Here is a 27,153-nt window from a genome sequence, read left to right on the forward strand (position 1 = left end):
TGCACCCCCAACCATGTGCGACCAATGGGAGACGCCATCTTGGATGGACCCCCAGGACCCCAGCTCGGCCGACCACACACCGCCCAAACAGAACTCTCAACTACTGCGATTGGCCCTGGATCAGTCTCGATCTCGAACACTCTTAACCGCTACGATGACCGTTTTCATCAACGGGCACGAGACGTCCTGCCTAATCGACTCTGGGAGCACGGAGAGCTTCATACACCCCGACATGGTAAGGCGCTGTTCCCTCCTCATCCACCCTGTTAATCACAAAATCTCACTGGCCTCCGGTTCCCACTCAGTAGAGATAAAGAGATTTTGTGCAGCAAACCTCACAGTCCAGGGAAGGGAGTTCAAAAATGTCCATCTCTACGTCCTTCCCCACCTCTGCGCGGCTACACTCCTGGGGTTAGACTTCCAGTGTAACCTTCCAAGTCTTCCAAATCGGCGGCCCTATACCCCCCTTACTGTCTGCGGCCTCGCGACCCTTAAGGTCGACCCGCCTTCCATGTTTGCGAACCTCACCCCGGATTGCACACCCGTCGCCACCAGGAGCAGACGCTACAGTGCCCAGGACCGGATCTTTATCAGGTCAGAGGTCCAAAGGCTACTGAGGGAAGGGGTCATTGAAGCCAGTAACAGCCCCTGGAGAGCTCAAGTAGTGGTGGTGAAGACCGGGGAGAAGCATAGGATGGTCATCGACTACAGTCAGACCATTAACAGGTTTATGCAGCTGGACGCGTACCCTCTCCCCCGCATATCCGACCTGGTAAACAGGATCGCGCATTATAAGGTCTTCTCCACAGTGGATCTCAAGTCCGCCTACCACCAACTCCCCATCCGCACTAGTGACCGCAAATACACTGCCTTTGAGGCAGAAGGGCGGCTCTATCATTTCTTAAGGGTTCCCTTTGGTGTCACCTACAGGGTCTCGGTCTTCCAGCGCGAGATGGACCCAATGGTTGACCAATACGGTTTACAGGCAACATTCCCGTATCTCGATAATGTCACCATCTGCGGCCACGACCAGCAGGACCACGACACCAACCTCCGAAAATTTCTCCAGACCGCTACAATCCTTAACCTAACATACAATAAGGATAAATGCGTGTTTAGCACCGACCGTCTAGCCATTCTCGGCTGCGTAGTGCGAAATGGAGTTATAGGCCCCGACCCTGAACGCATGCGCCCCCTTATGGAGTTCCCCCTCCCTCACTGCTCCAAGACCCTGAAATGCTGCCTAGGGTTTTTTAAGCTACTACGCCGAGTGGATCCCCAACTATGCGGACAAGGCCCGTCCCCTGATCAAATCCACAGCTTTTCCCCTGTCGAAAGAGGCCCGCCAGGCCTTCAGCCGCATCAAAGCAGACATTGCAAAGGCCACGATGCACGCCATCGACGAGTCCCTCCCCTTCCAGGTTGAGAGCGATGTGTCCAACGTCGCTCAGGCGGCCACCCTCAACCAAGCGGGCAGACCCGTGGCCTTCTTCTCCCGTACCCTCCATGCTCCCGAAATCCGCCACTCTTCAGTCGAAAAGGAGGCCCAGGCCATAGTAGAATCTGTGCGACATTGGAGGCATTACCTGGCCGGCAGGAGATTCACTCTCCTCACTGACCAGCGGTCGGTTGCTTTCATGTTCGATAATGCACAGCGGGGCAAGATAAAAAACGACAAGATGTTGCGGTGGAGGATCGAACTCTCCACCTACAACTACGAGATCTTGTATCGTCCCGGGAAGCTAAACGAGCCTCCTGACGACCTGTCCCATGGCACATGTGCCACCGCACAAGTGGACCGCCTCCGAGCCCTCTACGAGGACCTCTGCCACGCGGGGGTCACTCGCTTTTTTGATTTCGTCAAGACCCACAACCTGCCCTACTCCATCGAGGAGGTCAGGACTGCCACCAGGTGATGCGTTGGGTGTTCTGGATCGCAAACAGGTCACCAACACTGGAAGTGGTGCAACTCTATTTTATTATAAGGTTAACTAATTAACATACTTGAACTGTGGGTAAATGCAATACCAGCTTTAACTGTTGACCCTTGCCTAGTCCTAACCAGGTGATGCACTCAGCACATGGTGAATGTCTTGTGTTGCAGGCTGTGAGCTCTGTGCTCTGAGCTGGCTGCTACTAGAATGAGCGGGAACTCTCCTGTCCCCTGTCTTTATAGTGCGTGTGCTCTCACTGGTGATTGGCTGCGGTGTTGTGTATGCTGATTGGTCCCACTGCATGTCCATCAGTGTGTGTGTGTATGTCTGCACAATATACTGGTGTATATTATGACACCAGGGACTGCCAAATCTGCGCAGAGTGCAAACCGCACTCCTACCGGCCAGAGAGAGCGCACCTGATAAAGGCTTCCCGTCCCTTTGAACGCCTCAGCATGGATTTCAAAGGCCCCCTCCCCTCCACCGACCGCAACACGTACTTCCTGAACGTGATTGACGAGTACTCCCGGTTCCCATTCGCCATCCCCTGCCCCGACATGACCGCCACCACCGTCATCAAGGCCCTCCATAGCATCTTTGCACTGTTCGGGTTCCCCGCTTACATACACAGTGATAGGGGGTCCTCCTTTATGAGCGACGAACTGCGTCAATTCCTGCTCAGCAAGGGCATCGCCTCGAGCAGGACGACCAGTTACAACCCACGGGGTAACGGACAGGTAGAGAGGGAGAACGGAACGGTCTGGAAGACCGTTCTACTGGCCCTACGGTCCAGGAACCTCCCAGTCTCCCAATGGCAAGAAGTCCTCCCGGAGGCCCTCCACTCCATCCGGTCACTACTCTGTACAACCACCAATCAGACACCTCACGAACGTCTCCTTGTCTTTCCTAGGAAGTCCTCCTCTGGGACCTCGCTCCCGACCTGGCTGGCAGCACCTGGACCTATCCTGCTCCGAAAACACGTGCGTGCGCACAAGTCGGACCCGTTGGTCGAGAGGGTCCATCTGCTCCATGCTAACCCCCAGTACGCCTACGTGGCGTACCCCGACGGCCGACAAGATACGGTCTCCCTACGGGACCTGGCGCCCGCTGAAACTTCACGCACATTCCAGCCACCAGTCCCACCCTCCCCTCCACCGCAGCACCTTACAGGAAGATCGGTCCTTCCACCGTCCCCGTCTAGGCCCCCCCACCCACCAAGGCCCCCCCGCAGGCGCTCCCTTCCCAGGTCAGCCGTTTTCCCCACCAGCGCCGTCTAGGGGTGTCGAAGCTGCCATGGAGATCGAAGCCACGCTCCCGGAGTCACAGACGCCCGAGCCACCACCGGAGTCACCACCAAGGCTCCGACGATCACAGAGGACGACCAGGGCCCCCGATCGACTGATTGCTTCATTTTAACTGTAATCTGTAAATATAAACCATCAAATGTACGTAGCTACCAGACTTGTAAATTGTTACTAAACACTGTACGGAGGTATTACGGTACCTCCGTAACTAATTATACCATGTTGTTATGTTTTGTAGTTTCTGGCCACCATCCCCGCCGGACTCTTTTTTTTAACGGGGGTGAATGTGGTATTATAAGTATTACGGTACCTGATAGGCTAAAGCACCATTGGTGGAAACTGTATGCTTTCTATTGGCTAGAGTGTATAGTAGCTCCGCCCTGATAGGTGGGGTATAAGAACCCGTGCCGCCCCAGCAGCCTCATTCTGTACCTGAGCTGCTGGGGAAACATCTAGCTTATTAAAGCCTTCAGTTGGACTACAACCTCGCTTTAGTGGTCATTGATCGTGCATCAGTACACAATGTAAATACATAGACACCGACATCGGGTGAAGCATTACAGGGGTGCAGTGATAATGAGGTCAGTCCATAAGAGGCTCGTTTAGGAGTCTGGTAACGGCGGGGAAGAAGCTGTTTTTGAGTCTGTTCGTGCGTGTTCTCAGCCTTCTGTATCTCCTGCCCGATGGATGAAGTTGGAAGAGTGAGTAAGTCAGGTGGCAGGGGTCTTTGATTATGCTGCCCTTTTTCCCCAGGCAGCGGGAGGTGTAGATGGAGTCAATGTACACGATGTACAAGCAGTCAATGGCTGCACATGCTTTGCATATAATAAGCGTTGCAAAAACTGTGGCAAACGGAATCACTTTCCCAAGTGTTGCAGATCAAAGCCACAACAACGTGCCACCACCACAGGTCATGTTGCCGCCGGATACCCCTCCAAGGCTCGGAACATGAACAAAATGAATGACCCAAAAACAAATCAAAACAAGAAGAGCATCGAACATCTTACAGCATTCTACTGTGAAAATATCGACTTTATCACGGGAAAAGGTGAAGTATTCACAATTGTTAAACACTGCTCACACAGCAATGTCAAATTTAAAGTCAAAATCGATACCGAGGTAAAATGTTATGTATTTTTGAAGTGCTTCTGTGGGAAATTGATCCCTGTGCTGCACGAGAATCCCACCAACAAAGTAAATCTTGTATATGGTGAAGAAACCATACACTATGGACGGCATGGTCATTCTGCACTGCACACAGGGCAAATTCCAATTCAGCAGAGTCGGCCAGGACATCAAACCACTGCTGGGTCTCCAGAGCAGTATTGCACTGGGGCTGATGCACCTTTGGCTGGATGGACCTATTCTACAGCACCAAGCCCAGAGATGCGAGAGTACAAAGATCTGTTCCACTGTGATATTACTGGAAAGCTGCCAATCACATATCACATCAGGCTGGATGATTCAGTAACGGCCACTGTTCATACTGCAAGAAGAATATCCCTTGCCATGAAACAGATGGATTGGGTGGAATGACAATGCTGGGTATCATAGGTGAGGCCACAGAGTGGGTTTCTGCGATGGTTGCTGCAGTAAAGAAAGATGGCTCGGTGGGGATCTGCGTCAATCCAGTTCATCTAAATAAATCACTTCCACGACCCCACCATGCTATGACGATGGCTGTACAGTTGATAGCCGACACACCCAATGCTATGACGATGGCTGTACAGGTGATAGCCGACACACCCAATGCTATGACGATGGCTGTACAGGTGATAGCCGACACACCCAATGCTATGACGATGGCTGTACAGGTAATAGCCGACACACCCAATGCTATGACGATGGCTGTACAGGTGATAGCCGACACACCCAATGCTATGACGATGGCTGTACAGGTGATAGCCGACACACCCAATGCTATGACGATGGCTGTACAGGTAATAGCCGACACACCCAATGCTATGATTTACAGCATCCTGGATGCAAATTGTGGATTTTGACAAATCCCGCTGGATGAAGAATCTTTGAAGCTCACTACGTCGAAGGCTGGGATGGGCAGATACTGGTTCCTCCGCTTTCCCAATGTATCTTCACTGGCAGCGAGGTCCCCCAATGGTGTCTGGAACACTTCTTTGCAGGGCAACCTTGTGAAACCATCATTGATGACATCCTCGTCTAGGGTGGTACAGTGCAAGCCCATGATGCACGTCTGCGCTTGGCCCTTGACAGAATCAGGACCGTACAGGTGAAGCTCAATCCTGCTAAACGTAGATTTAGTGTCAGCCAAGTCCCGTACATGGGTCCCGCTCACCACCGATGGTGTGAAGCCTGACCCCGATAAGACAATGGCTATACAGCAAATGTCCATACCTGAGGAGAAGCGCACCCTGCAGCGTTTCCTCAGCATTACAAATGATCGATCAAAGCTCATTCCCTGCTACATTGATGTAACTGAACCCTCTGTCAGCCTCTCCATCAGGGTGCTGAATACTGTTGGCAGGAGCACCACAATATTGCAGTCAACAAACCCAAAGGTCTGCTGTCAGTCCCTCGAGTGTTACAATACTTCGACATCCGAGCACCGGTACTCTTATCAGCAGATGCCTCTCAGCACGGAGTCGGAGCAGCGTACATCCAGAATGGCAGACCAGTGGCTTTTGTATCTAGAGCTCTCTGTGACATGGAAACTGGCTATGCATTGATCGAGGAGGGATTCCTTGACCTAGTCGTCGCATGTCCAGCGGATGATGCTCAAGTTCCAAAGCTACAACTTCAGTATGGTCCACAATGCTGATAATAGAACATAGAACATTACAGCGCAGTACAGGCCCTTCGGCCCTCGATGTTGCGCCGACCTGTGAAACCACTCTAAAGCCCATCTACACTATTCCCTTATCGTCCATATGTCTATCCAATGACCATTTGAATGCCCTTAGTGTTGGCGAGTCCACTACTGTTGCAGGCAGGGCATTCCACGCCCTTACTACTCTCTGAGTAAAGAACCTACCTCTGACATCTGTTTTATATCTATCTCCCCTCAACTTAAAGCTATGTCCCCTCGTGCTAGACATCACCATCCGAGGAAGAAGGCTCTCACTGTCCACCCTATCCAATCCTCTGATCATCTTGTATGCCTCAATTAAGTCACCTCTTAACCTTCTTCTCTCTAACGAAAACAGCCTCAAGTCCCTCAGCCTTTCCTCATAAGATATTCCCTCCATACCAGGCAACATTCTGGTAAATCTCCTCTGCACCCTTTCCAATGCTTCCACATCCTTCCTACAATGCGGCGACCAGAATTGCACGCAATACTCCAAATGCGGCCACACCAGAGTTTTGTACAGCTGCAACATGACATCATGGCTCCGAAACTCAATCCCTCTACCAATAAAATCTAACACACCGTACGCCTTCTTAACAACCCTCTCAACCTGGGTGGCAACTTTCAGGGATCTATGTACATGGACACCGAGATATCTCTGCTTATCCACACTGCCAAGAATTTTACCATGAGCCCAGTACTCTGTCTTCCTGTTATTCCTTCCAAAATGAATCACCTCACACTTTTCTGCATTAAACTCCATTTGCCACCTCTGAGCCCAGCGCTGCAGCTTATCTATGTCCCTCTGTAACGTGTTACATCCTTCCGCACTGTGCACAACTCCACCGACTTTAGTGTCATCTGCAAATTTACTCACCCATCCTTCTACGCCCTCCTCCAGGTCATTTATGAAAATGACAAACAGCAGTGGCCTCAAAACAGATCCTTGTGGTACACCACTAGTAACTGGACTCCAGTCTGAACATTTCCCATCAACGACCATCCTTTGTCTTCTTCAATTTCTGATCCAAACTGCTAAATCACCCTGAATCCCATGCCTCCGTATTTTCTGCAGTAGCCTACCGTGGGGAACCTTATCAAACGCTTTACTGAAATCCATATACACCACATCAACTGCTTTACCCTCATCCACCTGTTTGGTCACCTTCTCAAAGAACTCAATAAGGTTTGTGAGGCATGACCTACCCTTCACAAAACCGTGTTGACTATCTCTAATCAAATTATTCCTTTCCAGATGATTATACATCCTATCTCTTATAAACCTTTCCAAGATTTTGCCCACAACAGAAGGAAGGCTCACTGGTCTATAGTTACCGGGGTTGTCTCTACTCCCCTTCTTGAACAAGGGGACAACATTTGCCTGAATCTCAGTATTCTCCTGGACAACATTGTCTTTTTCCTGTGAGAATACTGACGAAAAATATTCATTTAGCACCTCTCCTATCTCCTCGGACTCTAAGCATAACTTCCCACTACTGTCCTTGACTGGCCCTACTCTTACCCTAGTCATTCGTTTATTCCTGACATAGCTACAGAAAGCTTTAGGGTTATCCTTGATCCTACCTGTCAAAGACTTCTCATGTCCCCTCTTGGCTCTTCTTAACTCTCTCTTTAGGTCCTTCCTAGCCAACTTGTAACTCTCGAGCACCCTAACTGAACCTTCATGTCTCATCTTTACATCAGCCTCCTTCTTCCTCTTGACAAGTGTTTCGACTGCTTTAGTAAACCACGGTTCCCTTGCTCGACCACTTCCTCCCTGCCTGACAGGTACATACTTATCAAGGACACGCAGTAGCTGTTCCTTGAACAAACTCCACATTTCCATTGTGCCCATCCCCTGCAGTTTTCCTCTCCATCCGATGCATCCTAAGTCTTGCCTCATCGCATCATAATTGCCTTTCCCCCAGATATAACTCTTGCCCTGCGGTATATACCTATCCCTTCCCATCACTAAAGTAAACTTAATCGAATTGTGGTCACTATCACCAAAGTGCTCACTTACCTCCAAATCTAACACCTGTCCTGGGTCATAACCCAGTACCAAATCCAATCTGGCCTCGCCTCTCATTGGCCTATCTACATACTGTGTCAGGAAACTCTCCTGCACACATTGGACAAAAACGGACCCATCTAAAGTACTCGAACTATAGCGCTTCCAGTCAATATTTGGGAAGTTAAAGTCCCCCATAACAACTACCCTGTTGCTTTCGCTCCTATCCAGAATCATCTTTGCAATCCTTTCCGCTACATCTCTGGAACTTTTCGGAGGCCTATAGAAAACCCCAACAGGGTTATTTCTCCTTTCCTGTTTCTAACCTCGGCCCATACTACCTCAGTAGACGAGTCCTCATCAAACGTCCTTTCTGCCACCGTAATACTGTCCTTGACTAACAATGCCACCCCTCCCCCTCTTTTACCACCTTCCCTGAGCTTACTGAAATATCTAAACCCCGGCACCTGCAACAACCATTAATGTCCCTGCTCTATCCATGTCTCCGAAATGGCCACAACATCAAAGTCCCAGGTACCAACCCATGCCGCAAGTTCACCCACCTTATTCCGGATGCTCCTGGCATTGAAGAAGACACACTTTAAACCACCTTCCTGCCTGCCGGTACACTCCTGCAACTTTAAAACCTTACTCATGACCTCACTACTCTCAACCTCCTGTATACTGGAGCTACAATTCAGGATCCCAAGCCCCTGCTGAACTAGTTTAAACCCTCCCGAAGAGCATTAGCAAATTTCCCCCCCAGGATATTGATACCCCTCTGGTCCAGGTGTAGACCATCCCGTTTGTAGAGGTCCCACCGACCCCAGAATGAGCCCCAATTATCCAAAAATCTGAAACCCTCCCTCCTGCACCATCCCTGTAGCCACGTGTTCAACTCCTCTCTCTCCCCATTCCTCGTCTCGCTATCACGTGGCACGGGTAACAACCCAGAGATAATAACTCTGCTTGTCCTAGATCTAAGTTTCCACCCTAGCTCCCTGAATTCCTGCCTTACATTCCTATCCCTTTTCCTACCTATGTCGTTGGTACCTATGTGGACCACGACTTGGACTGCTCCCCCTCTTCCTTATGGATCCCGAAAACACGATCTGAGACATCACGCACCCTGGCACCTGGGAGGCAACACACCAACCGCGAGTCTCTCTCGTTCCCACAGAATCTCCTATCTATCCCACTAACTATGGAGTCTCCAATGACTAATGCTCTACTCCTCTCCCCCCTTCCCTTCTGAGCAACAGGACAGACTCTGTGCCAGAGACCTGTACCCCATTGCTTACCCCTGGTAAGTCCCCCCCCCCCCCAACAGTATCCAAAGCGGTCTACTTGTTACTAAGGGGAACGACCACAGGGGATCCCTGTACTAACTGCTTCCTCCCAGCCCCTCTCACCGTCACCCATCTATCCCTGAAGCTTCTATCTATGACCACCTCTGCCTCCCGAATGATCCGAAGTTCATGGTAAGGAGCTATTCCTCACTGATGCCTTCTCCTGGGCTTATTTACCCACCACTGAGCTTGCAGATTGGGAGGAGGACATTGATATTATGACAATTCAAGTGTGGTCGTCCAGCAGAATTGAGGAACTCAAAGTTGCCTTTTGAGTGGATCAAACATGCAGGCAGCTCCATGACATCATCACAAAGAGATGACCCTTGACGTCAAAAGATCCTCCCCACGAGCTCTATTTTGCCATGAGAAAAGAATTAACCATGAAAGATGGACTGATAATGCATTGCCAGAGGTTTATCACCCCAACTTTCTGCAGAAGTATTACACCCAGCAACTCTACCAAGGACGCCCTTCCATGGTCCCTCACCTCGGCAGATATATCGGAGTCGAATATCGGAGTTGAATGCAAGACAACATCTGGGGCGGGATTCTCAGTTACTGTAGTTCTCTTCATGTCAGGCAAGTCATCAACTTCATACCACCTTGAGGATGAATCAACAAAGACCTGGGGCGAAATTCTCCGGTATCGGTGCGATATCCGCCGACCGGCGCCAAAAACGGCGCAAATCAGTCGGGCATCGCGCCGCCCCAAAGGTGCGGAATGCTCCGCATATTGGGGGGCCGAGCCGTAACCTGGAGGGGCTAGGCCCGCGCCGCCCGGCAATGTCATTTCCGCGCCAGCTGGCGGGGCACCAAAGGCCTTTTCTGCCAGCTGGCGGGGCGGAAATCAGTCCGGCACGGGCCTAGCCCCTCAAGGTTAGGGCTCGGCCCCCCAATATGCGGAGCATTCCGCACCTTTGGGGCGGCGCGATGCCCGACTGATTTGCACCGTTTTTGGCGCCGGTCGGCGGACATCGCGCCGATACCGGAGAATTTCGCCCCAGGTCTTTGTTGATTCATCCTCAAGGTGGTATGAAGTTGATGACTTGCCTGACATGAAGAGAACTACAGTAACTGAGAAGCTTGTACACGGCATTCCACAAAGGATAATGTTAGGACACGCTGGGATGGTGCGTGGTCAATTCCAGACCCACCTGACCCCACTTATCATTACTCCACAATCAGAACCGCAATCGGATTCAGAACTCTTGTCTGACTCTTCATCTCTGTTATTACTGTTGGATTCAGACTCCTCTTAATCACCTTCAGTCTTGGAGTTCTCAGAATCTGGTTCTCTGCTGGATTTTATCTTTGACAAATATCTGTGAGGAATCATTCCCGTAGAGATAATTTAGTCAACAGAATCAGATTCACTACCATTGTCATTTGAAATGTGATCAATGCCTTTCAACATTTCTTTCTTTGAGTCATTTAATGAGTTCCTTAATTCTCACATGCTGTACCGTTGGTATCTCATGTGCTATTTGCAGTACTTCTCTCGGACTCTCCATGGGTGAAGCTACAGCTTTCACTCCTGCAAATTGACAACTACTGGAGCTGGCAAATCACACTCCAATTGTACTTCATACAATGGAACTGGGATATAAGCTCCACCTATCCCATTCACTTATACCTTAGCTTTCATTGAACTCTCTGGAGGGAAACCTAAATCATTCTCCAGTTAGATTTGAGTAGCACCTGTGTCCCATAAAATAGTTATGGGGTTGGTCACCACAAGTGATGAAAATAGGGTGATTGTCCTCTAAGACAAAAACCCTGCAAATGTCTCCTCAACCTCATTCATCACACTTGCTCCCACAGCAGTGTTTCCCTCAGGTCTCCAAAGTCCAGTTAAAGCTACAGTCTGTCCTGCACTATTCTCCACATTGGGTCCCTTTTCGGAATCCTCCTTATGAACTCCCACAAGTCCATTGCTTTCCTTGCAACTTCCAACATGCTGAACGAACGTGTCCCACCTTGTTACAATGGTGACACCTAGGCTTTTGATTCTCACCTTCACCCTCAGGACCTTCCTTCCTGTTCTCAGGAGGAGATCCCGGAGCATTCCCAGCTATCCATTCCTTACCTACCAGCCTTCCTTTCACTCTCCCACTTCCTATCCTTATGGGGGTGATGAAACAAAGGTTTAAATTTATGGATTGGTTCACAATCATCAGCCATAATTACTGCCTGTCTAACAGCATCTCTTTCAAATTTAAATGCTGAGCAATTACATCAGTTATATGGTATGTGGGAAATTTGGCCAGTTGGATAACGAACTGGCTAACCGATAGAAGTCAGAGAGTGGTGGTGGATGGCAAATATTCAGCCTGGATCCCAGTTACCAGTGGCGTACCGCAGGGATCAGTTCTGGGTCCTCTGCTGTTTGTGATTTTCATTAATGACTTGGATGAGGGAGTTGAAGGGTGGGTCAGTAAATTTGCAGACGATACGAAGATTGGTGGAGTTGTGGATAGTAAGGAGGGCTGTTGTCGGCTGCAAAGAGACATAGATAGGATGCAGAGCTGGGCTGAGAAGTGGCAGATGGAGTTTAACCCTGAAAAGTGTGAGGTTGTCCATTTTGGAAGGACAAATATGAATGCGGAATATAGGGTTAACGGTAGAGTTCTTGGCAATGTGGAGGAGCAGAGAGATCTTGGGGTCTATGTTCATACATCTTTGAAAGTTGCCACTCAAGTGGATAGAGCTGTGAAGAAGGCCTATGGTGTGCTCACGTTCATTAACAGAGGGATTGAATTTAAGAGCCGTGAGGTGATGATGCAGCTGTACAAAACTTTGGTAAGGCCACATTTGGAGTACTGTGTACAGTTCTGGTCGCCTCATTTTAGGAAGGATGTGGAAGCTCTGGAAAAGGTGCAAAGAAGATTTACCAGGATGTTGCCTGGAATGGAGAGTAGGTCTTACGAGGAAAGGTTGAGGGTGCTAGGCCTTTTCTCATTAGAGCGGAGAAGGATGAGGGGCGACTTGATAGAGGTTTATAAGATGATCAGGGGAATAGAGTAGACAGTCAGAGACTTTTTCCCCGGGTGGAACACACCATTACAAGGGGACATAAATTTAAGGTGAAAGGTGGAAGATATAGGAGGGATATCAGAGGTAGGTTCTTTACCCAGAGAGTAGTGGGGGCATGGAATGCACTGCCTGTGGAAGTAGTTGAGTCGGAAACATTAGGGACCTACAAGCGGCTATTGGATAGGTACATGGATGACGGTAAAATGATATAGTGTAGATTTATTTGTTCTTAAGGGCAGCACGGTAGCATTGTGGATAGCGCAATTGCTTCACAGCTCCAGGGTCCCAGGTTCGATTCCGGCTTGGGTCATTGTCTGTGCGGAGTCTGCACGTCCTCCCCGTGTCTGCGTGGGTTTCCTCCGGGTGCTCCGGTTTCCTCCCACAGTCCAAAGATGTGCAGGTTAGGTGAATTGGCCAATGATAAATTGCCCTTAATGTCCAAATTGCCCTTGGTGTTGGGTGGAGGTGTTGAGTTTGGGTATGGTGCTCTTTCCAAGAGCCGGTGCAGACTCAAAGGGCCGAATGTCCTCCTTCTGCACTGTAAATTCAATGATAATCTATGATTAATCTAGGACAAAGGTTCGGCACAACATCGTGGGCCGAAGGGCCTGTTCTGTGCTGTATTTTCTATGTTCTATGTTCTATGTTATCTCCACCTCCCTGGCTCTAGTTGGTGCCGGCGCCAATTTGACGAACTTGTCTTTTCAAAGCTCTTTTAAATAAACCACAGACAGGTCGTCCCCCTGATGAAAAGTCTTTGCAGCTTCCAGAGCCATCCTGTTATATCAGTACAAACCTGGGGCGGGAATCTCCCCTACCTGGCGGGGCGGGGGGTCCCGCCGGGATGGTGTGGCATGAACCACTCCGGCGTCGGGCCACTCCAAAAGGTGCGGATTCTCCGCACCTTTAGGGGCCAAGCCCTCACCGTGAGGGGCTAGGCGCGCGCCGGAGTGGTTGGCGCACCGTCGACCGGCGGGAAAGGCCTTTGGCGCCACACCAGCCGGGTCTGAAAGGACTTCGCCGGGCGGCGGAAGTCCGCGCATGCGCGGGAGCGTCAGCGGCCGCTGACGTCATCCCCGTGCATGTCTCTTCCGCGTCGGTCATGGTGAAGACTGTGGCCGAGGCGGAGGGAAAAGAGTGCCCCCACAGCACAGGCCCGCCCGCAGATTGGTGGGCCCCGATCGTGGGCCAGGCCACCGTGGGGGCACCCCCCGGGGCCAGATCGCCCCACGCCCCCCCCCAGGACCCCGGAGGCCGCCCGCGCCGCCTTGTCCCGCCGGTAAGAGAGATGGTTTGATTCTCGCCGGCGGGACAGGCATTCCAGCAGCGGGACTTCGGCGCCAACCGGCGGGGCGCAATTCCCGCCCCCGCCGAATATCCGGTGCCCGAGAATTCGGCAACCGGCGGGGGCGGGATTCACGCCAGCCCCCGGCGATTCTCCGACCCGGCGGGGGGTCGGAGAATCCCGCCCCAGGTTTGTAAATGTCAACGCAATTTACTTTTTATTAATAATAAGAACTAGAATGAAATATGCAGCAAATACAACTGGTTAACTATTAATTCATTCAGAATTCCCCACTTTAACTTGCCCCCCACCTGCTACACTCACACACAAGACAGACAAGAACAGGGGGGAGGAGAGGCCTGAAAATCATAAGTAAAAGGGAAAAAAGAGTCTTTGTTTCAGATGGCTGTTTCCAGCACCTTACTCGCCTTCAAACTGTGCTTTCAGTTCGAGGTTTTTTACTCTAGATTCAAAGCACTTACAGCATTTCTGGAGATAACACAGATGAGAGAGAGTCAGTCCTTGTACCTGTGCTTCCAGGAGTCAAACTAAACTCCTTGGGAACTGAAATCATTCCACTGGGATAGGATCCAATCGCCAATCACCACCTGTTACTGGGCAGAGTACAGCCATTTGACCAAATTCATTGGCCACCAGCCAATCAATTGAACCGAGTCCCACCCCATCACGCTCTGGTGCCTGAGGTGTCCTGTTGAAACCAGCAGAGACGAGCAGCGTGTTCTCTCCTGTAACTTCCGACTTAGTCACTCCTCTTTGCTGCATGACTTTAAGATACATGTTCATTAATCATCCATGGATCAAAAATTATAACGGCAAAATAAAAGGAAGTGGAAATAAGGAAATAAACAGGAAGGACACTGACAATAATGCCAGACAACACTTCACAGTTTATCTCCAGGGAGTCCAAAGGCTTTGCACACACATGGGACTTTGAACATATTACACGCAGACCCCTAGACCCACACTCGAATTGTTTGGTGGAGCGGGCAGTACGTTCAGCAAAGCACCTCCTCGAAGAATGCCTCCATGACAACGCAGATTTCAATGCTGCAGCACTTAGTGTGCGCAATCTGCCAAGGGAAGACCGGCCCTCGCCAGCACTGAGACGCTCCAGACGCACCAGAAACATCATCCCTGTCTGCAAGGCCTTTTCGCAGCCTAAAGTGGAAACCAATGTGAGCAAAGCCCTCATGAAATGGCAAAAAAGAAGGAAAAGATATTCTGACCCTTCCGCCCGCAGACTCTGCACTCTGGAGCCGGGTCAGACTGTCTGAATACAAACCACACTCGGCTATGAAAAACTGGCAGTGATCCACAGCCATATCCCCCCCCCCCCCCCCCGCCCTGACCAAACTCTTACATGGTCACCTCAGATAGTGCCCATATGTCAGAAACCACCGTCATCTGTTACAGTACCCAAACCGGCACCGCTAGCTGCAACAGGGGTTGACACATCACGTCCACAACCTGCATCCCCTGCACCAGCAGAGATGGAGCTCCCTCCTGTTACCAATGCAGCCACTGTGCATACCCCAGGTACACCTGCTGCTGTCCACCATGTGGACAATAACCCAGGTGCATCACAAGCACAACCAACAAGCATAATTACACTCTCAGGGTAGCCGGGCAGACTAAAGCCCAAGCTCAAGGACTATGCACTTACTATCTTAGGTGTATATATGTGCTGCTTTGTGTAAAAGGGAGGGGGGAGGGACAGGATTGGGCTTTGTGCCAGGTTATGTGGCCCAAGCTCATATGGTGCAACTTAAACATTCATTATTCTGTACTGCATTCAACATTATTCTCTGCATGAGAGTATGGATTGTTCCAACTAAAATGGGGAAGGTGTAGAATGTGAATTCATGTAAATATTGCCATGACCTGCACACAGGAAGCGCCGTGTTGGTAGCATGGGAGTTCTCACCAGTGTATGGCTGTAGTCCTTAATCACCATTCCTACGCAACCTAGCAAGTTTACATAAAACATTTGAACATTTTGACATTGAGCATATAGTTGTTTTGTTTAGATTTGAAAGCAAGCTGGAAACACTTGACAATTTGTGTCAAGACGACCACTTTTTCAGTGAGTTGGGAAGATGATAGCTTTGAACTCACTTGTGCATCATGAAGTCTGTTATTTCTTGCTTTAGTTGCTTCGCCTTCCTCCTGATGCCCTGGGCTGAGTCGAGTTTCAGCTGCTGGATATTTTCAGCCTGTTCCCTGATCTGATGCTTCAGCGAGGCTTCTGACAACATGGTGTAGCTGCAGCTGAATTTCTTGACTAATTCGTGCTCCGATTCTCGGCGGCTCTTCTCAGTGAGGAACAGGTAGCTGTTGTGGCGAACTAACGTCAGTGACTCTGCTTCGTCACGTTTCTGTTGCTGCAGGACCTGCACCGCATGGACCTTCTCCTCTTTATACTTTCGCAAAGGTTCATGGCTTTTCTTGAGTGCCTGTCTGTGACGGTTGCTCCTCGAATGGTCTTCAGCTGCTTTCAGCCTGCGGGTCCGCTCTGCCAGCAGCTGCTGCTTCACTGCCTTCTCCCTGTCTCCATAGGCTTTCTGAATTGCAATGAATGGCGCCAGGCTCACACAGCCGTAGGATTTTGTGTACAGCCTCATGTCCAAGCTTACCGGTGGCTGGTAGGTAAACTTCGGCTGTGGTTGGTTGCGGAGAATCTCATGGATGCTCTGAATGCCTTGACGGATATCCGCCCCAGCTGCCAAGCGAGAAAGCAGTATTTCACGGGCAGGATCAGGTTGTTGGACAATTCGGAACAACTGCAAAATATCATGGAAATCTTCTTTATCTTCTTCCTCATCCTCCTCATCCTCCTCTTCTTCCTCCTCATCTATCGATGGGTCCAGTTCAAATATACCTGTACGCAAAAGAGAAAGCACTCTCAACAAAAGCATGCCTTTTCTCAACATATGAGCATGATACTGATGGGTGGTAGAAATAACTGCAACATAGCTAACATGAGGAACGGAGGGAGTGAGGCTGGTTCAGTGGGTAACTCTCCTGCCTCTGGTCTGAAGGTCCTGGGTTAAAGGTCCACTCCAGCCCTAGTTGACTGGAAAAGAGCCCAGCAATTAGTGCAGGCAAACCAGCGTGTTTCGCTGCCAGTATCCAGCCGGACAAGTGGGGAGGTTAGTGACAGGGGCTGTAACTGGCTGTAAAACCACCCACCAAATCCAAAAAGAGAGGATGGTTGATATAAAGGATGATTGAACAGCACCGCGTGTAACATGGGCAAAGACAAGAGAGGAAGGAAGGACTATTAGGAAAACAAGTGTAGTTTTAAGTGATTTATATTTGTATTGGTAAACATTAGAAATAAGGTATAGTTTTAATGAGGTTACCATTGATCAGAAACTCAACTGGACTAGCAGTATTAATATCGCGGCTACCAGAGCAGGTCAAAGGCGAGGAATCCTACGGCAAGTAACTCATCTCCTGATGCCCCACCCCTCCACCCCCAAAAGCCTGCCCACCATCTACAACGCACAAGTCAGGAGTGTGATGGAATACTCTCCACTTGCCTGGATGAGTGCAGCTCCAACAACACTCAAGAATCTCAACACCATCCAGGACAAAGCAGCCGCTTGATTGCTCCCCCACAACATCCACAACCGACTCACAGTGGCAGCCATGTGTACCATTTACAAGATGCACTGCAGTAACTCACCAAGGTTCCTTAGACAGCACCTTCCAAATCCACGACCACTACCATCTAGAAGAACAAGAGTAGCAGATACCTGGGAACCCCATCACCTGGAGGTTGCCTTCCAAGTCACTGACCACCCTGACTAGACGTATATTGTCATTCCTTCACTGTCGCTGGGGCAACATCCTGGAACCCCCTCCCAACAGCACTGTGGGTGTACCTACACTCAAGGACTGCAGCGGTTCAAGGAGGCAGCTCACCACCACCTTCTGAAGGGCAACTAAGGATGGGCAATAAATGCTGGCCTAACCAGCGAACCCCACATCCCGTAAATGAATTTTTAAAAAAACCAAGTAGGTTTCTTTTAATGTTTCTGTGAAAGGAAAGTTCAAACCTATTAAATTCATGCTGGAGAAAGGTGTTTGGATGTATGTGGCTTGTTTCCTTTTCAATTGTGTTTAGAGAGGGCTACGGCATGAAGGGTATATAGAGGCTGGCTAGATAAAGTCCAGATAACCAGGGAATTGGGACATAAAGACTGCCTGAAGTAGACTGAGGTTAAGAGAAGGGAGCCAAAGGTATTATTCAGGGGAATTAAGGGGAGAACAGACAAAATGTTGTGAGTGAAAGAGGCAATTGAAGTAACCAGAATTTAAGTGGGAAATCAAACATTTGACACCATTTACATTGAGTCTGGGAATTGATAGACATTATGAACATTGTAAATTCTATGATCTAAGTAGGCTTACATGAACACTCCAATGAGGTTACTGTGAAAATCCCCCTAGTCGCCACATTCCGGCGCCTGTTCGGGTACACAGAGGGAGAATTCAGAATGTCCAATTCACCTAACAGCACGTCTTTCGGGACTTGTGGGAGGAAACCGGAGCACCCGGAGGAAACCCACGCAGACACGGGGAGAACGTGCAGACTCCGCTCAGACAGTGACCCAAGCCAGGAATTGAATCTGGGACCCTGGTGCCGTGAAGCAACAGTGCTAACCACTGTGCTACCATGCTGCCCAGTTTCTAAGTATCCTGACATAACCTGAATAAATAATGGATTCTAGCAATTTCCCTTTTACAGATGATAGACTAACTGGCCTGTAACTTCCTGCTTTCTGTCTCCCTCCTTTCTTGAATAAAGGCATTACATTAGTTATTTTCCAATCCACTGGGACCCTTGCAGAATTTAAGGAATTTTGGAAAATGAAACGACAGCAATCTGCTATCTGCAGCCACTTCTTTTAAGACCTGATGATGCAGGCCACCTGGTCCTGGGGATTTGCAACTTTTAGGTCTAATATTTTTCCCAGCATCTTTTCCTTGGTGATGGTGATTGTTTTAAGTTCCTCCCTCCCGTTTACCTTTTGATTGTTAAGTATCTTTGGGAAGATTTCTGAGTCTACCACAGTGAAGCCTTCAATGGGGAGGACAGCGGGATTCCTATTGTGCCCAGTATTTTCTGCCCCCTCCCCAATCTCACGCCAATCCTACATCTGGGGGCCCGGAAATTCATCCCTATTTTCCTGCCCATTATTTTAATAAGTTCACAGTTCGGTCTGGCTTACCTGGGCGTGGGTCAAAGTTTGGCTTTCTGAACACTCTGTGCCTGAAAATGTTTTCCTTTGGCTTCAAGTTTGGAGATTTCCCCTGGTCCCACTGGGAAATGCGTGGATAAATACCAGAGATTATGTCACTGGCTTCACACCGATCCTAAACAAACAGAATACAGTGAGAATAAGCTGTTGAAATATATAATTGTCTACTGTGAATATCTGGTCAAATTATATACACGGCTAAATCGAGAGAAAGAAAATTGCAAATGCACATATGCACAAACACTCACATCCACACTCACATACACGCACAGTCACACAATCACTCAGACACTCACGATCTCACATACACACACGCACACAGAGATACACTCAGGCACACATTCACACAATCGCACAGACACACAGTCACACATACACCCACACAAAGACACACAGGCAGACACACAGTCATACTCACATATGCACTCACATCAGGGGCTGGAATCTTCAAGATGAATGTAACTCCTAACATTTCTCTAGCTAATGGCTAAAAGCTCTCTCCAGAGAACAGTCTTGGGTCAGCATCACAATACAAGGAGCATTTCCCTGCTGGACCCCATTGGGACGGTCATTAATATCATATATTCGGGATGGTGAGGTAGAATTATACTGAGGAATTGAACTATGGAACATTATGGGGCTGTTTAGCACAGGGCTAAATCGCTGGCTTTGAAAGCTGACCAAGGCAGGCCAGCAGCACGGTTCAATTCCTGTAACAGCCTCCCCGAACAGGTGCCGGAATGTGGCGACTAGGGTCTTTTCACAGTAAATTCATTGAAGCCTACTTATGACAATAAGCGATTTTCATTTCATTTTTTTTTCACATCTTACTTCAATTAATTCTTTGAATTCAGTAAATATAAAATTGCAAGATCTGGAATAATTTATTTCCATGGAGATATTTAGTCCATGAACTATCTTCAATTTCTTCTTAAAAATGAGGATTGCACTGCAGTTAATAATCAGATTTCGCAGCTGCATCTAAATGAATGAACATCCTGGGCGTCATTCTCCGACCCCCCGCCGGGTCGGAGAATCGCCGGGGGCTGACGTGAATCCCACCCCCGCCGGTTGCCGAAGTCTCCGGCACCAGAGATTCGGCGGGGGCGGGAATCGCGCCGCGCCGGTTGGCGGGCCCCCCCGCACGATTCTCCGGCCCGGATGGGCCGAAGTCCCACCGATAAATTGCCTGTCCCGAAGGCGTGGATTAAACCACCTTTTGAACGGCGGGACAAGGTGGCGCAGGTGGGCTCCGGGGTCCTGGGGGGGGCGCGGGGCGATCTGGCCCCGGGGAGTGCCCCCACGGTGGCCTGGCCCGCGATCGGGGCCCACCGATCCGCGGGCGGGCCTGTGCCGTGGGGGCACTCTTTCCCTTCCGCCTCCGCCACGGTCTCCACCATGGCGGAGGCGGAAGAGACTCCCTCCACTGCGCATGCGTGGGAAACTGTCAGCAGCCGCTGACGCTCCCGCGCATGCGCCGCCCGGGGATGTCATTTCCGCGCCAGCTGGCTGGGCAACAAAGGCCGTTTCCGCCAGCTGGCGGGGCGGAAATTCCTCCGGCGCCGGCCTAGCCCCTCAATGTTGGTGCTCGGCCCCCAAAGATGCGGAGCATTCCACACCTTTGGGGCGGCGCGATGCCCGTCTGATTGGTGCCGTTTTGGGCGCCAGTCGGCGGACATCGCACCGTTTCGGGAGAATTTCGCCCCTTGTTCTGAATTATTCGCCGAGATGGTGGTGAGCATAGAGGCAGACAATTCAGGAGCTTTCCACTGTTGGCTGGCAGTACATCAAGGGGCCAGTGTTCTGGGCTTTGAGATCCTCCCGTCCCATCTGCTTACAGCTGTGGCAGCACATTGGGCGAAATGCCCCTGCCATAACTATTTTTCAATTGAAAACTTTCAAAAGCTGGAGAGAATGCGCTACCATCTCTTTCCCTTGCCTGAGGCGCTGGCTTCATCTGCTGGCAGCACAGTAGCACGGTAGCACAAGTGGATAGCACTGTGGCTTCACAAAGCCAGGGTCCCAGGTTCGATTCCCCGCTGGGTCACAGTCTGTGCAGATTCTGCACGTTCTCCCTGTGTCTGCATGGGTTTCCTCCGGGTGCTCCGGTTTCCTCCCACGGTCCAAAGATGTGCAGGTTAGGTAGATTGGCCATGATAAATTGCCCTTAGTGACCAAAAAGGTTAGGAGGGGTTATTGGGTTACGGGGATAGAGTGGAGGTGAGGGCGTAAGTGGGTCGATGCAGACTCGATGGGTCGAATGGCTTCCTGCACTGTATGTTCTATGTTCTATGTACTTCCGAACTGGAGGGCCTGCTATTGGCCTTCCAGATTTAAAAGCCTAACTGGACAGCAAGCCAAAGTATGCTCTGGACAGTAACTGACCAATTAAAGAAAAATCACTGCATGGTGACTGTTTCCCACACAGTGTGGAGTCATGACTCCAATTTGACCTGACAATGGGGGGTCTGAACCTAAACTCAAAACCCTGGCCTGCGTAGCGACCAGCAAAAAGAGAAGTAAAACTCAGCAAGCAAATGTACCTCCAACAATTCAAAATGCAGTTTGCTTTTATCAATCTCTAAATGGACAACGTTGCACCAGTCATTCTGCTCGCTGCTGGCTACCTGGATAATCAGAGAGACAATTTCATTACCACATGTACTGAATCAAGTCCACAATTAAACATTCATAAAACATCATTTCAGGCATTTCAAAAAAATCTCAACACTGGATTTTTCAATTTTTCAATCTCAAACTTGTAGCAGTGGTTAGCACTGCTGCCTCATAGCTCCAGGGTCCCAGGTCACTGTCTGTGCGGAGTCTGCACATCCTCCCCGTGTCTGCGTGGGTTTCCTCCGGGTGCTCCGGTTTCCTCCCACAGTCCAAAGATGTGCAGGTTAGCTGGATTGGCCGTGATAAATTACCCCTTAGTTTTAGGTGGAGTTACTGGGTTACGGGGATAGGGTGGAAGCCTGGGCTCTTTCCAAGGACTGGTGCAGACTCGATGGGCCGAATGGCCTCCTTCTGCACTGTAGATTCTACGATCAGCAACAGCTGTCTGAGTAAAACCTGTTGCAGATGAAAAGATTCCCGACTGTTTCCCACCTCCACCACAGATACACATATTCAAATAACACGATTAAAGCCAGGCGATTGAAGCTGCAATTAAACTATCCCCAACCAGTGTTGATACACAGTCCCACTCAGTGCCCTGATACACAGACCCAGCTAGTTCCCTGATACACAGACCCAGACAGTGCACTGATACACAGACCCAGACAGTGCCCTGATACACAGACCCAGACAGTGCCCTGATACACAGACCCAGACAGTGCCCTGATACACAGACCCAGACAGTGCCCTGATACACAGACCCAGACAGTGCCCTGATACACAGACCCAGACAGTGCCTTGATATACAGACCCAGACAGTGCCCTAATACACAGTCCCACTCAGTGCCCTGATACACAGTCCCAGCCAGTGCCCAATACACAGACCCAGACAGTGCCCTGATACACAGTCCCACTCAGTGTCCAGATACACAGTCCCACTCAGTGTCCAGATACACAGTCCCACTCAGTGTCCAGATACACAGTCCCACCCAGTGCCCTGATACACAGACCCAGCAAGTGCCCTGATACACAGTCACACCCAGTGCCCTGATACACAGTCCCACCCAGTGTCCAGACACAGTCCCACTGTGCTGTGGTACACTTTCCCACTCAGTACCCGAAACACAGTTCTACCCGTGGCCCAGATATACAGTTCCACCAGTGCCCAGATACACAGACTCAACCAGTGCCCTGATACACAGACTCGCCCAGTGCTCTGATACACAGACTCGCCCAGTGCTCTGATACACAGACTCGCTCAGTGCTCTGAGACACAGACCCACTCAGTGCCCTGATACACAGACTCAACCAGTGCCCTGATACACATCCCGCCCAGCGCGACTGGTGCACAGACTCGCCCAGTGCCCTGATACACAGACCCACCCAGTGCCCTGATACACAGACTCGCCCAGTGCCCTGATACACAGACCCAGCCAGTGCCCTGATACACAGACCCAGACAGTGCCTTGATATACAGACCCAGCCAGTATCCAGATACACAGACACAGCCAGTATCCAGATACACAGTCCCACTCAGTGCCCAGATACACAGTCCCACCCAGTGCCCTGATACACAGTCCCACCCAGTGTCCAGATACAGACACAGCCAGTATCCAGATACACAGTCCCACTCAGTGTCCAGATACACAGTCCCACTCAGTGTCCAGATACACAGTCCCACTCAGTGTCCAGATACACAGTCCCACTCAGTGTCCAGATACACAGTCCCACCCAGTGCCCTGATACACAGACCCAGCCAGTGCCCTGATACACAGACCCAGCCAGTGTCCAGATACACAGACACAGCCAGTATCCAGATACACAGTCCCACTCAGTGTCCAGATACACAGTCCCACCCAGAGCTCTGATCCACAGTCCCACCCAGTGTCCAGACACACAGTCCCACTGTGCTATGGTACACTTTCCCACTCAGTACCCGAAACACTGTTCTACCCAGGGCCCAGATATACAGTTCCACCAGTGCCCAGATACACAGACTCAACCAGTGCCCTGATACACAGACCCAGCCAGTGCCTTGATACACAGACCCAGACAGTGCCTTGCTATGCAGACCCAGCCAGTATCCAGATACACAGACACAGCGAGTATCCAGATACACAGCCCCACTTAGTGCCCAGATACACAGTCCCACCCAGTGCCCTGATACACAGTCCCACCCAGTGTCCAGATACACAGACACAGCCAGTATCCAGATACACAGTCCCACTCAGTGTCCAGATACACAGTCCCACCCAGTGCCCTGATACACAGTCCCACTCAGTGTCCAGACACACAGTCCCGCTGTGCTCTGGTCCATATATACAGTTCCACCAGTGCCCAGATACACAGACGCAACCAGTGCCCTGATACACAGACCCGCCCAGCGCCCTGATACACAGACTCGCCCAGTGCCCTGATACACAGACTCACCCTGTGCCCTGATACACAGACTCACCCAGTGCCCAGATACACAGACTCACCCAGTGCCCTGATACACAGACTCACCCTGTGCCCTGATACACAGACTCACCCTGTGCCCTGATACACAGACTCGCCCAGTGCCCAGATACACAGACTCACCCAGTGCCCTGATACACAGACTCACCCAGTGCCCTGATACACAGACTCACCCAGTGCCCTGATACACAGACTCACCCAGTGCCCTGATACACAGACTGCCCAATGCCCTGATGCACAGACTCACCCAGTGCCCTGATACAGATTCGCCCAGCGCCCTGATACACAGACCCACCCAGTGCCCTGATACACAGACTCGCCTAGTGCCCTGATACAAAGTACTGGCCAGTGCCCGAATATGTTGTCACTGGTGAAGATATAGAGACCCAGGGCCGTAATCTCTGACTCTTCTTGCTGGCAGGACATTCCAGTCCCACCGAGAGTGATCCTGGTTCCCCAGCAGCCAGACAGATGAGCCAAACAAAACGCAGTGGACTTCTGTAAGATGGAAGATCCTGTCAGTGGCCAATAGCGAGCCTCATCCCTTGCGGGAATACCTGCCAAGGGGGTCTGGGAAATTCCAGCACTAATGTGGAGTGGGCCCGAGGGTGGATAATCCCAGCACAGTACTGACTCACCCACATACTGCCGTCCTTGAGGACATGGATACCCCGGCTGCACAACTCGGCATGCACCTCTCTATCCAGAAAGTCTTCACATGGAGTTAATATAGCTCTGGTTTAGTGAAATAAAACAGAAAATACTGTCATATTAGTATTTCAGTACTGGTTACCACAATAAATAAAAGCTAATTACTGTGGATGCTGGAATCTGAAACCAAAAGAGAAAATGCAGGAAAATCTCAGCAAGTCTGGCAGCATCTGTAGGAAGAGAAAAAAGTTAACGTTTCAAGTCCAGATGACCCTTTGTCAAAGCTAAAAGACATAGAAAGTGGGAGATATTTATACTCAGGGCCAGACCTGCAGAGATTTTCCAGCATTTTTTCTTTTGGTTTCTGGTTACTGCAATGTCTAAGTTTTAACAGGATGATGGCAACACTGATGGTAAAAGCCTTCTTGGATGTCAGTGGTGATGAGAATGGAATGGGCCTGGCAGCATTGTTGCCGACTGGTTTCCAGTCCCAGCCACTGGTCGATTTTACTAAACTGATTTCCTTGGTGCATCCATTGGAAAATCCATTACCAGCTCAGAGGCTGCAATGCTCCATTTTTGAAACTAAGTGCGATGGCAAGCAGGTTCCGCAGCATTTCTCCTGCTGCTTGGAATGGTGGGAAATCGCAGTCGATTCCACTCTTGGGAGCCCCTCGATTCTGCGCAGGTAAGTATTTCATCGAATCACCTATCGGATCAGGATCTGGTTCATCTGCTCCACCACGGGGGAAGGGTCAATGCCACATTTAACCGCCAGCCAGGCACACGCATCTCACTCTCTTCAGCCCCGCTATCTCCAGGAGATAGAGATGTCTGAAGTCAAAAGAAGGAGGCAGCATCTCCTTTCAGCCACAACACCCTCCAGGCCTTGATAAGGAGAATGCGAGCACATCAGCATATGCTCTATCCCAGGCTCCAGGAGGAGAGATCGGTCTGTCCCAGCAACGTTGTACAGATCACACCTTCATCAATTCATCACATTCTGACAATCAGAGTGAGTGACACAAAATCTTGTAATCTATCAACTAAAACTCTTTTCTCTCTTTTCTAGGTACTAGCAGGTTGAGGCCCACATCCTTTAAAATCTTCTCTCATAATCATGCTTTCCATTTGTAGTTTGCATTCCGAAATCCAGGCCAGGATTTTCAAATGACACATTTAAACAAAACTTCCGCTCCACTTTTCATAGTGAATCCAGCCCAGGATTTTACAACAACCCCTTTAGGATTCCTTTGTCCCGACTGATTTACACGACTAACACAAACTCTGATTTCCAGCCAATACTGTCTTCCCAATTACTTTAAAATGTGTTTCATAGACTGTAATAGGACATTCCAAACTTTAGAGCACTTTAGAAACCTTTAGGGTTACTTTAGAAACACTTGGAAATCTAGTTTCTTACCAGCTGATTCCTTCTCAGTTTTGTCTGTGACGTCTATCGACAGTATCCTGTTCTATTTTCAGGTTTCTAGAACCAACCGTCCTTTAGTTTCTCTGGAGCTTGCGTTCTTGCACATTACTCCAATGTACAATTTTTCCTGCTTTGAGTAGAGTGGAGAGATGTTCCCACTCAGGCGTTCTATCAGCAACTGCCCTGACTTCCAGTTTAAAAAAAACTAAGAACAATGGAAGTCCCTCTCTCTGGGAAGTAGCTTCCTGTTGCTAAACAGCACCTTTTGGATTACTGTTTTTTAACACCACAGCCTACTCTAAGCACAATAGAATCCCAGTTGGAATTGAAACAACCCCTCACACATACACAAACATCATTGTCCAGCATTAATCTAGCTATAGGTACCTTCCAGGCAGAGGAACATTAAATTAAACCCACCTAAAACTGTACCTTTTATTCTAATATTTACCCATACAAATCCCTTAAAACTACTTTTGTTTTCCCAACACTGTTATCAGTTTTGAGGTTCTGGGTCTTCTTCATCCTCCGAGGAGTTTGCATCCTCTTCCATTTCACCCTCTGGCAAGAGAGGATGTCTTTCCAGGGCCAGGTTGTGAAGCATGCAACACACAGCGATGATGTGTGAAACCCTTTGGGAGTGTACCAAAGTGCGCCATCTGAGCCGTCCAAACATCCGTGAGCACATCTTTAGAATGTCGAGCCCCAGGACAGTCTCTACTCTCTGACTCCTGTCCACAGAGCCCCAGGTGACTCTCTATTCTGTGAATCATAGAATCATAGAATTTACAGTGCATAAGGAGGCCATTCAGCCCATCGAGTCTGCACTGGATCTTTGAACGAGCACCTTACCTAAAGCCACACTCCACCCTATCCCTATAACCCCAACTAACTGTTTTGGATACTAAGGGCAATTTACCACGGCCACTTCGTCTAACCTGTACATCTTTGGACTGTGGGAGGAAA

General features: G+C 49.8%; 1 protein-coding gene across 1 annotated transcript in view; it reads right to left on the reverse strand.

Annotated features, from left to right (window-relative positions):
* The window catches only part of LOC140426010 (uncharacterized), an 86,282-nt gene that overhangs the window by 38,925 nt on the left and 20,204 nt on the right, over positions 1-27,153 (reverse strand). Inside the window, exons 4-7 of the mRNA XM_072510286.1 lie at positions 24,743-24,839; positions 21,575-21,658; positions 19,002-19,146; positions 15,880-16,642 (exon numbers count right to left, since the gene is read on the reverse strand). Of these exons, the coding sequence (XP_072366387.1) occupies positions 15,880-16,642; positions 19,002-19,146; positions 21,575-21,658; positions 24,743-24,839 (1,089 nt within the window). The remainder of the gene's footprint in view (positions 1-15,879; positions 16,643-19,001; positions 19,147-21,574; positions 21,659-24,742; positions 24,840-27,153) is intronic.

Source organism: Scyliorhinus torazame, chromosome 7, assembly GCF_047496885.1.
Source record: "Scyliorhinus torazame isolate Kashiwa2021f chromosome 7, sScyTor2.1, whole genome shotgun sequence".
In the NCBI taxonomy this organism is placed as follows: Eukaryota; Metazoa; Chordata; class Chondrichthyes; order Carcharhiniformes; family Scyliorhinidae; genus Scyliorhinus; species Scyliorhinus torazame.